The sequence below is a fragment of the Arachis ipaensis genome, chromosome B10 (assembly GCF_059453495.1).
Source record: "Arachis ipaensis isolate K30076 ecotype BB chromosome B10, ASM5945349v1, whole genome shotgun sequence".
Classification (NCBI taxonomy): Eukaryota; Viridiplantae; Streptophyta; class Magnoliopsida; order Fabales; family Fabaceae; genus Arachis; species Arachis ipaensis.
In genome coordinates, this window is record NC_142435.1 from 73,574,237 (window position 1) to 73,590,357 (window position 16,121).

A 16,121-nucleotide genomic window follows, 5' to 3' on the forward strand; every position below is an offset into this window, starting at 1 on the left:
CCCAAGTTATAAGTAAACCCTGGAAAGAGGTCTGGCCAACCCTATTAAAGAGGATTACTTTAACTTAGAAGGGCCCGACATAACAAAGTCAGCCCAAAACTAAAAGGTTATACAAGTAGTCCCTGAAAGAGACCTGACACAGGTCCAAAAAAGAGGACTACAAAAATAACTTAAAGGAGACCGATATAACGAAGTCGGACTCCTACTACTAAAAAGTTATTTGCAAAAATAACTTAAAGGAGACCGATATAATGAAGAGGGACTCCTACTACTGAAAAGTTATTTGCAAAAATAAATTAAAGGAGACCGATATAACGAAGTCGGACTCCTACTACTGAAAAGTTATTTGCAAAAATAACTTAAAGGAGACCGATATAACGAAGTCAGACTCCTACTACTAAAAAGTTATTTGCAAAAATAACCTGAAGGAGACCGATATAATGAAGTCGGACTCCTACCACTAAAAAGTTATCTGCAAAAATAACTCAAAAGAGAGCGACATAACGAAGTCGGACTCCTACTACTAAAAAGTTATAAAAGCAAGTCCAAAAAGGTCGAGCTGCAAGGTTCCAACATTCTCAGAAAACAGAAGAGATACCAAATCAAGCACAAAAAGCATGATATAGTCTACAAAAAGTTATAAAAGCCTTGAAGGCCACCAAAACCTACCTTAAAAAGCTAAGTGAGCTACCTTTTGTTTTTCAAAAATAAAAGTTGCTAGGCAAGCAACAAGAAAGTGTCAGCAGTTAACAAAACATAAAGAGTTTAAAAAGCCCACAAGCCGGGCCAACTATATAAATATCCAGAATGAATGAAGCTAAGGGTCAGAAGACTTTTTAGCAGGAGACGGAGGGCGAGTCTGGAGAGGAACAGCATCCACAGTACCGTCATCTCGGTTTAAGATCTGGCAGTCAGGATCAGAGGCGGGAGGGTCGACCTCAGCAGGAACAGCAGAAGTCGACACCTTAGCAGAGGACACAAGGGGAAGTTCGACATTATCATCATCCTCGTCATCAGGGACAATCTTGCCATCCTTGACAACATTATCCAGGCTGAAGAGGGTCAGGTCGGCCTCGGGAGCAATAACCCGAACTTGCTCCTTCAGGTTCTCATAAGAAGCAGTCACGCTGCCAACAAGCTGACCTTGAAGTTCAGAATAATCTTCCCGGGCACTCTCCAGCTCCCCCCTCAGGCGCATCACCTCCCGATAGGACGTAATGTAACTATCCTTATGCATCATTGCCGTGTCTTCGGCCAACCGCACAGAAGCTGCCAGAGAAAGGGAACTCGCCTTCTCGTTCTCTAGATCTTTTTCCAGCTTGGCCACCTTCCCCTCGAGCTCCTCCTTCAGCCCTTTCATCCGGTCGAACTCTTGCTTTGCCTCCTCCATAAATGCTTTGGTGGCATGGAGAGGTAGGTTCTGAGCAGTTCAGTGCAGAGCAGCCCCCTTATACGCCATCTTTATGCTGTTTCGGGTCATAAATTCCAAATGATGAAGGATGGACACATCGTCCATAGAAAGAGCGCCATAGGGGCCGATTTGCTGATCTACAAATTCAATAGCATTAAAGTCGGGAGCATCAAGGTCAAAGGGCTCAACTGTTTTTTGTTTCTTATTGGGAGGAGCGACAGAAGGAGCAGTAGAAGTTGGAAGAGGGTTAGGCAGACGAACTCGGGGAGTAGGGATCACCTTCCTCATCCCGGGAAAACTCGGCATGGACGGCTTCACACGCACTTGGGAAGATCCCTCCCCGGCCGCCTTAGCCGAGATGTTTTTGGCAGCAGTCGCCTTCTGTGCCCTCTTAAAAGCCTTCATGGATTCGTTATTCTTCATCGCCTCTGCAAATAAGACACAACAATAAGAAATTAAGCTACAAGTCGGAAAGGCATTCACAAGCAATATAAACAGATAACAAAGGAAACGCAAAAATACCCAGCTCAGTTTGAAGAAGAGAGTGATTGGTTAAAAATTTCTTTGTATCAAGATAGGGGGATTGACCCCAGTGTTCTTCCAAGACAGTCACAAAAGCCCGCTCAGCCTCATCCAACATTTCCCACGTATATCTGGACACTCTCACATCTTTTTGCCATTCCAAGGGAAAGGCGGGCTCATCATTCTCGTCCAGGAAAAAGGGCCGAGCTCTTTCAACAGCTCGAACCTTGAAAAAATAGTTCTTAAAATCACGAAACGATTCATCAAACATGGAAAAGACCTTCTTTCCCTAGGAAGATCGGAAGGACACCCACGCTGCCTTCTTTTTTACTACTCCAGGCTTTGTCAAGACAAATAGGTAGAAAAAGAGAGATTGCAAGGCAGGGATACCAAAACCATTACACAGCAATTGAAAAATTTTAATGAAACCCCAGGAATTAGGGTGAAGTTGAGAGGGAACAACATTACAGGACCATAACAGGTCGGTCTCAAACTCAGTAAAAGAAAGGGTGATACCCAGCTGACCAAAGAAGAAGTCATAAGCATAGAAAAAAGGACGATCATTAACAACCCGAGTAGAGAAACAAACTCTCTCCTTAGAAGAGGGAGGGACAAGTTCATAATTCTTCTCATCACCAGGATTACTACAGACCCTATGAAACTGCCTAAGTTACGCGCAAAACTCGGAATCAACCAAAGAGACACACATAAGAACCATCGAGTCTACCCAATCGGCCATGCCCTCGGGAACCTGGGAAGACATCTCTACAACATTATTGCGAGAAGACATGAGGCCAACTAAATCCTACAATAAGAAAAGAAGAGTGGATTACTAATAAAACATCTCGGATCAGGGGCAAAACAACTCGACAGACGAACAAACAGGAAAGGAAAACCCCAAGACTCAAACCAAAGCCCTGGGGCATCCTTTGGAGGCAGTAACAAAGCAAGGTTTCAAGAAATTCTACAGCTTACGTCCCGGCACTCATCAAAGGAGAAAATAAGGTTTCAAAACAAAAACAAAGTAAAAGACACAAAGTCACTACCTTTCTACAGTCTATCAGCCAAAGCATTGTCAAAATCAAAAAATCACCAAAGACGCAAACTTTTTCATAATCAAGCAAAAACCATCGAAGGCACAAGCAGAAATGGCAACAACATGCAAAAGCCCTAAAAAATATTCAGGCAACAAGAAAAGCAAAAGATTCGCACAAAAAACGAAGAAATTCCAGAACACGCAACAAGCAGGCACAGTAAAAGCAGAAAGATCCAAACTTTCTAAAACCAGACATATAAAAGAAACAGAGGAAGAAAAATCGAACCTGGAGAATAGAAGAAAACCTCGAAAGAAAAGAGCAGAAACAACAAAGCCACCCCTCGAAGCGGAAAAATGCGATGATGGAAGGAGAAATCTGGAAATCACCCCTCTTCCACAAAAAACAATAGCAGAACAGATGTTGCAGGAAGGAACTACGAAACTCCAGGCAAGAAACAGAAAATGAGAGAGTAAAGGGAGAAGTTACGAAGAAAAGCAAAGAAGAGAAACCATTTTTGATTGAGAAATTCAAAATAAAAAGCCAAGAGAAAACGGGGCAATTAATACCAATTAATGAAGGTATTAAACCCTCTCACGTTCCCAAGAACAAAGCGCTGATATAAAAGCGCGCACTTTTAGAGGAAAACGTTCTACATTCAAAAGATTCTACAAAAGGAAGAAATCGACAAAATGCTTGAGTTCGGCTTCGTCAGAGAAGGACCGAAGTCAAAGACTCGACCTCAACAAAAAGACCGAGCTCAAGCAAGGGCACTGTTCATACCCTGGGTCGAGCTACCCAACCTGGGATGATTGGCGACAAAGCGACCGACCTCTTCAGGTCAGGCTACCTGACCTTTTCTCAAAGAGGTCGGCCAAATCAACAGGAGAGCCCAATAAAGGGCCCAAATAGAGGAACACGACCCAAATCCACAGGCCGTATGAGCCTATAGAGATAAGGGCGGTTCCCTTGAAGATAAGCTAACCTCAACTCAAAAGATAAAGATAAGATAAAGATAACTAACTTATCTTATCTAAAAAGGTCACTATCACACTATTATAAATACACTGGAGCACCCAGGTATAACTCATACTCTGATTCTACATAAAATCTGCTTAATACCCGTGCTAACTTAGGCATCGGAGTCTCTTGCAGGTACCCCCCACCCTTCGGTGACCAAGGATCAGCAGTGCTGCAAATCCAACAAGTCGGATATAATAGCTCCAGCAGTCATCAGCCAGCCGGACACGTTATCTCCAACCAATACAGAAGATCTCATCCGAGATCGACCTCCAGTTTCAGGTAACCCCCAGGAACATTGGCGCCGTTGCCGGGGAACCTGGAAGTCATCCCACCACCATGGCGGACGGCCCTGACAACGACCACGATTCAGATCTAGAAAACAGAACGCCGCACAAAAATGCAGACACCACACTGAAAGACACCCCGGAATCCAACGGAGACAAAAATTCATCAAATCCGGAAGCAATAGAGGCGCTTCAAGATCGCTTGAAACAACTTAAGAAAGAAACCCAACAACAACGAGAATTCGGAAAGGATCTACAAAGAGAGGTACGACGACGTCGAGAATTGGAAGAAAAACTTCAGCAACTAGAAGCCGACCTCAAATCGAAAACTCCTCGGACTACTCCTGAGGAAAATTCACGCAAAGAACAAGATCCATTTACTAGGGAAATCATGAAAACCAAAATTCCAAAAGACTTCAAACTCCCGGATATGATTTTGTACGACGGCACTACAGATCCCAACCATCATCTCAGTAATTTCAGAAGCAGAATGTACCTTACCGACGCCTCAGATGCCATTTGCTGCAAAACTTTTCCAACAACCCTCACGAAAACAGCGATCAGATGGTTCGACAACTTACCTCCAAAGTCCATCTCAAACTTTGACGACCTGGCCAAAAAGTTCTTGGCCAGATTCTCCATCCAGAAGGATAAAGCCAAGCACGCACCCAGTTTACTAGGGATCAAGCAAGGAGATCGGGAGAGTCTCCGCAACTACATGGAAAGATTCAACAAAACATGCATGGACATACAAAGTTTACCAACAGAGGCCGCCATCATGGGACTCATCAATGGCCTACGAGAGGGACCTTTTAGCCAATCTATATCAAAGAAGTACCCCACCTCCTTAGACAAAGTACAGGAGCGAGCGGAAAAATACATCAACATGGAAGAGAATGCTCGGCTGCATCAGGCAGTACTAAAGAAGCCTCCCCTGAAGGATAAGCTTATGACCCTGAGAATCCTGCAATGGAAGAGGTGAATTACATGGGAGAATCCTATGGAAACACCTATAATCCTTCATGGAGGAATCATCCAAATTTCTCATGGAATGATCAACAAAGGACTAATCAGGGCTTCAATAATAATGGTGGGAGAAATAGGTTTGGCAATAGTAAACCTTTTCCATCATCTTCTGAGCAACAGACAGAGAATTCTAAGCAGAGCCTCTCTGACTTAGCAACCATAGTCTCTAATCTATCTAAGACCACTCTCAGTTTCATGACTGAAACAAGGTCTTCCATTAGAAATTTGGAGACACAAGTGGGTCAACTGAGTAAAAGAGTTGCTGAAACTCCTCCTAGTACTCTCCCAAGCAATACAGAAGAGAATCCAAAAAGAGAGTGCAAGGCCATAAACACGTCCAACATGGCCGAACCTGTAGAGGAGGGAAAGGCAATGATTTCCAATGAGGAAGACCTAAATGGATGTCTACTGGCCACTAAGAAGTTCCCTATTGAGGAACCAAAAGAATCTGAGGCTCATACAGAGACCATAGATATTCCACTAAACTTACTGTTGCCATTCATGAGCTCTGATGAGTATTCTTCCTCTAAAGAGGATGAAGATATTATTGAAGAGCAAGTTGCTCAGTATCTAGGAGCAATCATGAAGCTGAATGCCAAGTTGTTTAGTAATGAGACTTGGGAGGATGAACCTCCATTGCTCATTCATGAACTAAATACCCTGGCTCAACAGAAACTACCTCAAAAGAAACCAGATCCCGAAAAATTCTTAATACCCTGTATCATAGGCACCATGACCTTTAAAAAGGCTCTGTGTGACCTTGGGTCAAGTATAAACCTCATGCCACTCTCTGTAATAGAGAAACTAGGGATCTTTGAGGTACAAGCTGCTAAAATCTCACTAGAGATGGCAGACAATTCAAGGAAACAGGCTTATGGACTTATAGAGAATGTCTTAGTGAAGGTTGAAGACCTGTACATCCCTACTGACTTCATAATCCTAGACACTGGGAAGGATGAAGATGAATCCATCATCCTTGGAAGAACCTTCCTAGCCACAGCAAGAGCTGTGATTGATGTAGACAAAGGAGAGTTAGTCCTGCAATTGAATGAGGGCTACCTTGTGTTTAAGGCTCAAGGATCTTCTTCTGTAACCATGGAGAGGAAGCATGAAAAGCTTCTCTCAGTACAGAGTCAAACAGAGCCCCCATACTCAACTTCTAAGTTTGGTGTTGGGAGGCCACTATTAAGCTCTGAGTCTCTGTGAAGCTCTCTAAGAGCTTCACTGTCAAGCTATGGACATTAAAGAAGCGCTTGTTAGGAGGCAACCCAATGTTATTTAATTATATTTATTTATTTTCCATTGTTATTTTATGTTTTCTTTAGGTTGATGATCATGTGAAGTCATAAAAACAACTGCAAAATTAAAGCAAAATAAAAAACAGCATCAAAAACAGCACACCCTGGAGGATAGGCTTACTGGCGTTTAAACGCCAGTAAGGATAGTAGAATGGGCGTTTACGTCCATCCTAGCAGCATTCTGGGCGTTAAACGCCAGAATGGGCAGCATTCTGGGCATTTAACACCAGAAAAGGGTGTCTGGCGTCTGGCTGGTGTTAAATGCCAGAAAAGGGCAGCAGACTGGCGTTTAATGCCAGAAAAGGTAGCAGAGCTGGCGTTTAACGCCAGAATTGGCACACTGAGGATGTTTGAACGCCAGAATGATACAGGGAGCAGAATTCCTTGACACCTTAGGATCTGCGGACCCCACAGGATCCCCACCTACCCCACCTCTACTTCTCTCCTCTTCACACCTTTCCATGACACTCTTCCCCAAATACCCTTGACAATTCCCATCAATAACTCTTCCCCAAATACCCTTTACCTATCAAATCCTACCCTCTTCTCCATAATCTATTCACCGAATTCCCTCTCTCTCTTACCCTATAAATACCCTTCCTTGGCCGAAAATACTACCCCTTTCACCGAAAATACTACTCCCTCCATCTCATCCATTTCTTCTTCTTCTACTCCTTTCTTTTCTCTTTTGCTCGAGGATGAACAAACCTTTTAAGTTTGGTGTGGAAAAAGCCTTGCTTTTTGTTTTTCCATAACCATTAATGGCACCTAAGGCCGGAGAAACCTCTAGAAAGAGGAAAGGGAAGGCAATTGCTTCCATCTCCGAGTCATGGGAGATGGAGAGATTCATCTCAAAGGTCCATCAAGACCACTTCTATGAAGTTGTGGCCAAGAAAAAGGTGATCCTCGAGGTCCCCTTCAAGCTCAAAAAGAGTGAATATCCGGAGATCCGACATGAGATTCAAAGAAGAGGTTGGAAAACTCTCACCAACCCCATTCAACAAGTCGGAATCTTAATGGTTCAAGAGTTTTATGCCAATGCATGGATCACTAAGAACCATGATCAAAGTATGAACCCGAACCCAAAGAATTGGCTCACAATGGTTTGGGGGAATTACGTGGATTTCAGTCCGGAAAATGTGAGGTTGGCATTCAACTTGCCAATGATACAAGGAGATCCTCACCCTTCCACTAAAAGGGTCAACTTTGATCAAAGGTTGGACCAAGTCCTTAGGGACATTTGTGTGGAAGGAGCTCAATGGAAGAGAGACTCAAGAGGCAAGCCAGTTCAACTAAGAAGGCTTGGCCTCAAACTCGTGTCTAGGGGATGGTTAGAGTTCATTCAACGCTCTATCATTCCTACTAGCAACCGGTCTGAAGTTACAATAGGCCGGGCTATCATGATCTATAGCATCATGAATGGAGAGGAAGTAGAATTTCATGAGATCATATCCCTAGAACTCTACAAGGTAGCGGACAAGCCCTCCACTTTGGCAAGGTTGGCCTTCCCTCATCTCATTTGCACCCTATGCAATTCAGCTAGAATTGTCATAGAGGAAGACATCCTCATTGAAGGAGACAAGCCCATCACTAAGAAGAAGATGGAGCAAACAAGAGAGCCCACTCATGGACTTCAACAAGAGCATAAGGAAGTTCCTCATCTAGAAATCCCTGAGATGCCTCAAGGGATGTATTTTCCTCCACAAAACTATTGGGAGCAAATCAACACCTCCTTAGGAGAATTGAGTTCCAACATGGGGGAACTAAGGATGGAGCACCAAGAGCATTCCATCCTCCTCTATGAAATTAGAGAAGATCAAAGAACCATGAGAGAGGAGCAACAAAGGAAAGGAAGAGACATTGAGGAGCTCAAGCACTCCATAAGATCTTCAAGAGGAAGAACTAGCCGCCATCACTAAGGTGGACCCGTTCTTTAATTTCCTTGTTCTTATTTTTCTGTTTTTTGAAATCTATGCTTTATGTTTTGTCTATGTTTGTGTCTTTATTACATGATCATTAGTGTCTAGTGGCTATGTCTTAAAGCTATGAATGTCCTATGAATCCTTCACCTTTCTTAAATGAAAAATGTTTTTATTTGCAAAAGAACAAGAAGTGCATGATTTCGAATTCTATCTTGAAATTAGTTTAATTATTTTGATGTGGTGGCAATACTTTTTGTTTTCTAAATGAATGCTTGAATAGTGCATATTTTTGATATTGTTGTTTATGAATGTTAAAATTGTTGGCTCTTGAAAGAATAATGAAAAAGGAGAAATGTTATTGATAATCTGAAAAATCATAAAATTGATTCTTGAAGCAAGAAAAAGCAGTGAACACAAAGCTTGTGAAAAAAATGGCAAAAAAATAGAGAAAAAAAAGAGAAGAAAAAGAAAGAAAAAGAAAAAACAAGCAGAAAAAGCTAATAGCCCTTTAAACCAAAAGGCAAGGGTAAAAAGGATCCAAGGCTTTGAGCATTAATGGATAGGAGGGCCCAAAGGAATAAAATCCTGGCCTAAGCGGCTAAACCAAGCTGTCCCTAACCATGTGCTTGTGGCGTGAAGGTGTTAAGTGAAAAGCTTGAGACTGAGCGGTTAAAGTCGTGGTCCAAAGCAAAAAGAGTATGCTTAAGAGCTCTGGGCACCTCTAACTAGGGACTCTAGCAAAGTTGAGTCACAATCTGAAAAGGTTCACCCAGTTATGTGTCTGTGGCATTTATGTATCCGGTGGTAATACTGGAAAACAAAATGCTTAGGGTCACGGCCAAGACTCATAAAGTAGCTGTGTTCAAGAATCAACATACTGAACCAGGAGAATCAATAACACTATCTGAATTCTAAGTTCCTGGAAGCCAATCATTCTGAACTTCACAATATCAACATATTCACAATAGCAACCAAAAAGTAATATATTTACATATCAACATATTCACAATAACCAAAAATAAGCAAGCAACATATGTACAATCACCAAAAAACAAACTATTCACATATTCACATATTAACAATAGCCAAGAACAACACTAGTGCAACTCCCCGGCAATGGCGCCAAATTTGAAAAATGAGAATTTATCGTATAGTTTGGAATCAATCAAAACAAGCATCAATTCGTTGGTAGTATAGTCCAAACCAATAATGAATTCTCACGATCAAATGTCAATTCAAATTACAGTAACCGAGATCAAGAGTAATTCAACCTCGGGTTGTTCTTTCCTAGGAGTTGCAAATGAAGTGTCATATTATTGGCTATGAGAGAATTGGGGATAGAAAAGGAAATGGTGAGGAAAGAGGAGAAGGAAGGGAGAGAGGGTGGGCGACGGTGGTCGCCGGTGGTGTGTTCGAACGAAGGTGGTGGTCTGGGTTGAGTGGTTAGGGTTGAAGAGATGGAGAAGGGTGTGCAGGGTTGAGTTGAGGGGATAGAAATAGGGTTTGTGGCTTCAGAGAAGAAGACAAGGAGAAAAGGGGGTTTGGAGGAAACTGAAGCGCGACTCTCTCTTTTTTTCGAATTAACATTCGAAAAATTACCTGTGCGGATGGGCAAGGTCGTGTGCGGACGCACAGCATCATGCGGCCGTTGCGAGAAGAAGAGGTAACGCGACTTGTGCGGGCGCACAAGAATTTGTGCGCTCACACGAAAGGGAAAAATAAGTTGCATTCCCACGCACAAAGGGTGCGTGTGCTGCGAACAGAGGGGGTGTCAAGAGCTGTGCATGCGCACATAGCTGTGCGTGCGCACAGGTGGCTTGTTTGTTTTTTTCTTTTTTTTTTTTAAGAGAAAGGGGTGGAGTGTATGTTCGCACGCATGGAGTGCAGACGCACGGGGTGAAAAGAGGACAGTGTACACACGCACAAGCCGTGCGCGTGCTGTGAACAGAGGGAGTGTTTGGGAGTGTGCGCGCGCACATAAGGGCGCGTACGCACAGATACTGAAAAACAGGGGAACTGTGCACCCGCACAGGTTTGTATGTACGCACAGGACTCTGTTCCTGCTACAAAAATTATGCATCTAAGGCATCAAATATGACATCCAAAACAGGTTTTCATGTCCCAAAACACCATAAAACTCCAAAAACACATTATTCCATCAAAATTACCCAACAAACATCAAAATACAATTAACAAACCAAGCTAAGCAACCAATTATTCATGAAACAAAAGCTAAAAGAGAGAATGTTAGAAGGATATTACCATGGTGGGGTGTCTCCTACCTAGCACTTTGGTTTAAAGTCCTTAAGTTGGACTTTTGAGGAGATCCTTGTTAGGGTGGCTTGTGTTTCCACTCCTCCTTGAATCTCCAACCAAGTTTGCTCTTGATCTAACCTCCAAGGTCCCAAATGAATTGCATCAAACTCTTGAGGAATTCCAAGCTAGCAATTAGGATCCATGAGTATTTACTCTTGAAACCAATACCCGGATCCCATACTCTAGTCTCTTGTTCATCTTCTTGTTGATCTTCATTGTTGCTCCTAGATGAACCTTGTCTTGAATCACCATTGACACGCTTGTACACTCCCTGGAATCCATTCACTTGACTCTTGCACCATAATTGAGCTCCAAATATTGAATTGGCCTCTATGATGAACTTTTTATCTTATTGCCAAAAAACATTCTTCTCTCCACCATCCACTACTCTAAGAAGGGTTTGAAGTTGATAATCCATCTTCAAGACGGCATATTGATGTGGGCCTAGAAAGCTTGTTGATGCAATCTTCACCCACTCAATTTGCTCTTGTCCATGTATTCTCACTTCTTGGTAGCAAAAATCATTCTCAACCTCCTTTGAATCCTCATCATCATCACTCAAGTCAAAAATTGGCAGTTGTGTGAAGTCCACATCAACATCTCCTTTAATTTCAATAGAGGACACTTCATCATCTTCTACTTGATTTTGCAATTCTTTGTCCATTCTACACCTTGCACTTGATTCTTCACATTCAACCATAGAATCTCTATGGTTGTGGGATGAACGCAATAAAGCTAAACGGTCAAGAGTTTCCGCCAAAGTAGACATGACTTGCTCTTGCCTCCTCCATAACTCTTGTTGTTCTTGAATGAGCATGAAAAATGCTTCTTGTATGGCTTGATCCATGTATGTAGATGAAATGTTATGTGATGAAGGTTGACAATCCAACTCATGAGGGTGATGATTTTGGTCTTGTATATAGTGAGGTGATGGTGTATAGAATTGATGATTAGAAAGGAAAGTGTTTGGGTTCCATTGGGGTGCATTATGGTAATGGTGTGAAAAATTCATGAAGAAAATATAAACAAAACCTATTAACAAAAGCAAACAAACAATCAAAAAGTGCTATTTACACTATTAACATATTCACAACAACCAAAAACATAACACCGATTGCACTCCCCGGCAACGGCGCCAAATTTGACAAATGAGAATTTATCGTATAGTTTGGAATCAATCAAAACAAGCATCAATTTGTTGGTAGCATAGTCCGAACCAACAATGAATTCTCACGATCAAATGTTAATTCAAATTAAAGTAACCGAGATCAAGAGTAATTCAACCTCGGGTCGTTCTTTCCTAGGAGTTGCAAATGAAGTGTCATATTATTGGTTGTGAGAGAAATGAGGATTGGATGACAAGATATGCAAGAAATGTAAATAGCAAGAAATTAAATGAACATGCAAGAAGACTCTTGGTGAGAATTGGGGAATTAAGGTTTCCTATCCTAGTTATAGACCACAAACATGGAAATTATATGGAATTAATCCCAATTAGTCAATCCTACTTGAGAATTAGTCAAAAGGTCATAATTGATTCCAATCCCTAAGTCCTAAGTCAACACTAGTGGGTCACCTAGAGTCAAGGGAAACCAAACCAATTAACAATCTTCACACAATGCGGAATGGACATCCACAACTCAATTCCACCCAAACAACCAATTTTTCAACCAAGAGTGTGAAAATTAAACATGCAAGAAAGTAAATATCAAAGCAATAAAAGTCAAAGCAATTAATTGCAAGGAAAGGAAACGTAAAATGCAAGAAACCTCTTGGCAAGTAATTGAGAGCTAAGGTTACCTATCCTAATCATTGACCACAAATATATGATGATTATGAAGAGTTAATCCTACTTAGTCAATCTTGCATCGAAAATAAGTCAAATAGACATAGTTAATTTCAATCCATAAGTCCTATGTCAATACTAAGGGTCACATAGAGTTAATGAAGACCAAATCAACTAACTACTCTAATATATCAAATAAGAATAGACATCAATGACTCAAGGGACACCAAAGTCAACAATTTCAAGCCAAGAGTGAAGAAAAACTATGTAGAAACTAAGCCAAATATTTTATCAAACACTTGGTGTGCATGAAAATAAAATAATATTAAAATGCAATAAAATAAATTCTAAAGCTACCAAAGCAAGAAAATAGCAATAACAACTAAAGAAAATAATAAATGAACATAAAATATAAATTTCATTAAATAAAAATCAAAATGGCAAGAGTGTTCATAAACATAAAAGAACAAAAGAAATGAAATAACAAAATAGAAGGAAATAACAAAGATGCAATAACAATAAATGACAAGGAAAAGTAAATGAAAGCAAGAATTAAAAGTAGAAATTACAAAAAATTAAACTAAAAACCCTAGGTTCTAGAGAGAAGGGGGCTTCTCTCTCTAGAAAATGAACTACATGACTAAAATCTAACCTAATTGCTCCCCTCCCCCCTCCCTTTACATGGAGTGAGGCCTTCCTTCATATAGCACTCAATCAACTTCAGAAAGTCCTAAAATTGGGCCCTGGAGGCCCAAAAATTGCCCCAGTGATTTGGAATAAATGAGTCACGCGCTGGGATCTATGCGTACACACAGGTGTGTGCGTACGCACACATGCTGATTTTCTTCTTGTGTGTGCGCACAGAATATCGTGCGCATGCACACATGGTTTTGTGGCTTTTGTGTGTACGCACAGGTGGTTGTGCGCACGCACACTCCAATGTGTGCTTCTCCTTTGTTTTCTTCATGCTTTCTCCCTCTTGCATGCTCTTCTTCCACTCTTATCAAGTCGTTCTAACCTAATACACCTGAAATCACTCTTCAAAACTATCAAGGCATCGAATGGGATAAAAGTAGGATAAAAGTTATTAAATTAAGCACAAAATAGTATTTTTTCACAATTAGGCTCAATTTAGGGAGAGAACACAAAAGCATGCTATTTGGATGAATAAATGTGGGTTTTTGTCATGAAATCCACTCAAATCAAACTAAAATATATCGTCAAATATAGATTCATCAGAAAGTCAGGGTCAAGGATAACTTCAACCCCTATACGTAGATAGAATGTAAACTTAAATTGATGAACAGATGCCCTTGTCTTAAGATTATTCACCTTGATAGTGAAAATTCATGTTGAATCATCTCCTCCAAAGCACCTCTAAAATTATGTTTTCTTCTGAAGGTTGACAGTTGTATAGCTCGTCCGTCAAAGAATGACTAGGAGCTTTCCATCGAGATGAGTTATACTTCGGCAGCAAGAGAACAAGGGGTGAGTACCTGCAAGAGGCACTCCGACACTTGATGAGTAGATATTTTATACGCTTTTTGACATCACTTTCATATAGTTTTTAGTGTGTTTTATTTAGTTTTTATTAAGTTTTTATAGGTTTTAGTGTTAAATTTACATTTTTTGATCCTACTATGAGTTTTTGTGTTTTTGGACAATTTCAGGTATTTCTGGCTGAAATTGAGGAGCTGGAGCAGAAGTCTGATTCAGAGACAGAGAAAGCACTGCAGATGTTGTCCAAATCTGACCAGCCTACATTCGAAAGAGCTTTTCTGGAGCTACAGAAGTCCAAATAGAGCGCTATCAATAGCTATGGAAAGCTGACTTCTATAGCTTTCTAGCAATATATAATAGTCTATGCTTTGCTTCGGATTAAAAGGCTTAAAACTGGCGTCCAACGCCAGCTTCCTGCCCCCTTCCAGGCATCCAGCGCCCAAAGAGTAGAGCCCAGTGTCTAAAGGCCCAAAGAGGACCCCCCCCACCCCCTCCATCTAGCGTTCCACACCCAAGAGTCCCCTAGCACGTGGATCTCATCAAAGCTCAGCCCAAACACTCACCAAGTGAGCCCCAGAAGTGATTTTAGCACTAAATAGACTGTTTTACCCTTACTAGTCATCTGTTTAGTATTTAAAATGTATTTTACATAATCATTCGAATGCATCATATACCATACACATTTTTACCATTGTTTATTCATATCATTATGAGTTTCTAAACCGAGGAGCCCTGCTGAACCTATGAATTAATAAAAATATTATTATTTCTCTTCGATCCGTATTTGATTAATTCTAAGATGTATATTCATTCTTCATTAATATGAATGCGTTGAACTAGCATAAGGTTATCACATTCTACTTGGGTTCAGAGTGCGTCTTTCATCGGACAATGATGAACCACCAACTTGAATACACGTCTCTTAGACAGCTAATCCATGATTTCGTTGGGGACTTCTCGAGACATCAGTTCAGCCGATTTACAGGGAGATTAGGGTCTCTGTGGTAGAGGCTAGAACCAAAGATACAGCATTCTCTTACGGAAGATCCGACCTTGAATGTGGTGTTTTGAGTAGGATCATGAAGGAGAATGGACTGTACGCGCTTCACCCTCAAGTATAGATGGATCTGCACTAAACCTGCAGTTCAGATCCGGAGGAGTATTGGCAGCTGCTCAAACCAATGTCAATCACATACAGCCTACCATTGAAGAAATCACTCACAAGCAAGGAGAGCAGTAGTACCAGAGTTAATTCAGAAAGACAAAGCAACTCTAACTCTCAACTCTATTCTTATTACTTAATCCAATTAGTTTTACCCCTTTCGGACATTTTTCTTACAACTCTATTCCTATCCCTGAAAACACTTGTTTTACAAATACAAATTATGAGTAGTTTCCTCTAATCCAAAGACCTTCTGATTCCGCCTAACTAAGACATGTAAGACAACCATAGCTTGCTTCAAGCCACAATCCTCGTGGGATCGACCCTGACTCGCTCATGTATTACTTGGACGACCCAATGCACTTGCTGGTACATGCCTGTACAGAAGTGTGGGGTTTGCGTACATGCACCAAGTTTTTGGCGCCGTTGCCGGGGATTGTTGAGTTTGGACAAACAGCCGGATTGTTTTGCTCCTTAGATCAGGTAAGTTTATCTTACATTACTTTAATTGAGTCTTTAATTTTTGTTTTCTTCTTCTTCAATTTTATCAAAAAAATTTAAATCTTTTTTAAAAATATTTTTCTTTTCTTTGTTCAATTTATGTTCTTGTTGAGTCTTTGATTTTTGCAAGAGTATAACTTTGATTAAATCTTTTGTTTTCTCCTTTAAATTTTTGAAAAAATTAAAAGCTTGTCAAAAAAATTTTATTGTTTTTTCTTTGTTTGATTCTTGTTCTTGGTTTGAGTCCTGCATGTTCATGCTCTTCAATTACAAAAATTTTTAAACTCTTTCAAAAAAAACCTTTTTCATATAGTTTATTTTTGGCATCCTCTGAAT

The 16,121-nt window shown here is 40.8% G+C and overlaps 1 protein-coding gene across 1 annotated transcript; it reads left to right on the plus strand.

Annotated features, from left to right (window-relative positions):
* The first annotated feature begins 5,495 nt into the window (after positions 1 to 5,495).
* On the plus strand, positions 5,496 to 11,068 carry LOC148580424 (uncharacterized). Its single transcript, XM_088492159.1, has 2 exons — positions 5,496 to 6,331; positions 11,065 to 11,068. Exons 1-2 carry the CDS (start codon positions 5,496 to 5,498, stop codon positions 11,066 to 11,068), a joined length of 840 nt encoding a protein of 279 aa, XP_088348285.1.
* Positions 11,069 to 16,121: the final 5,053 nt, after the last annotated feature.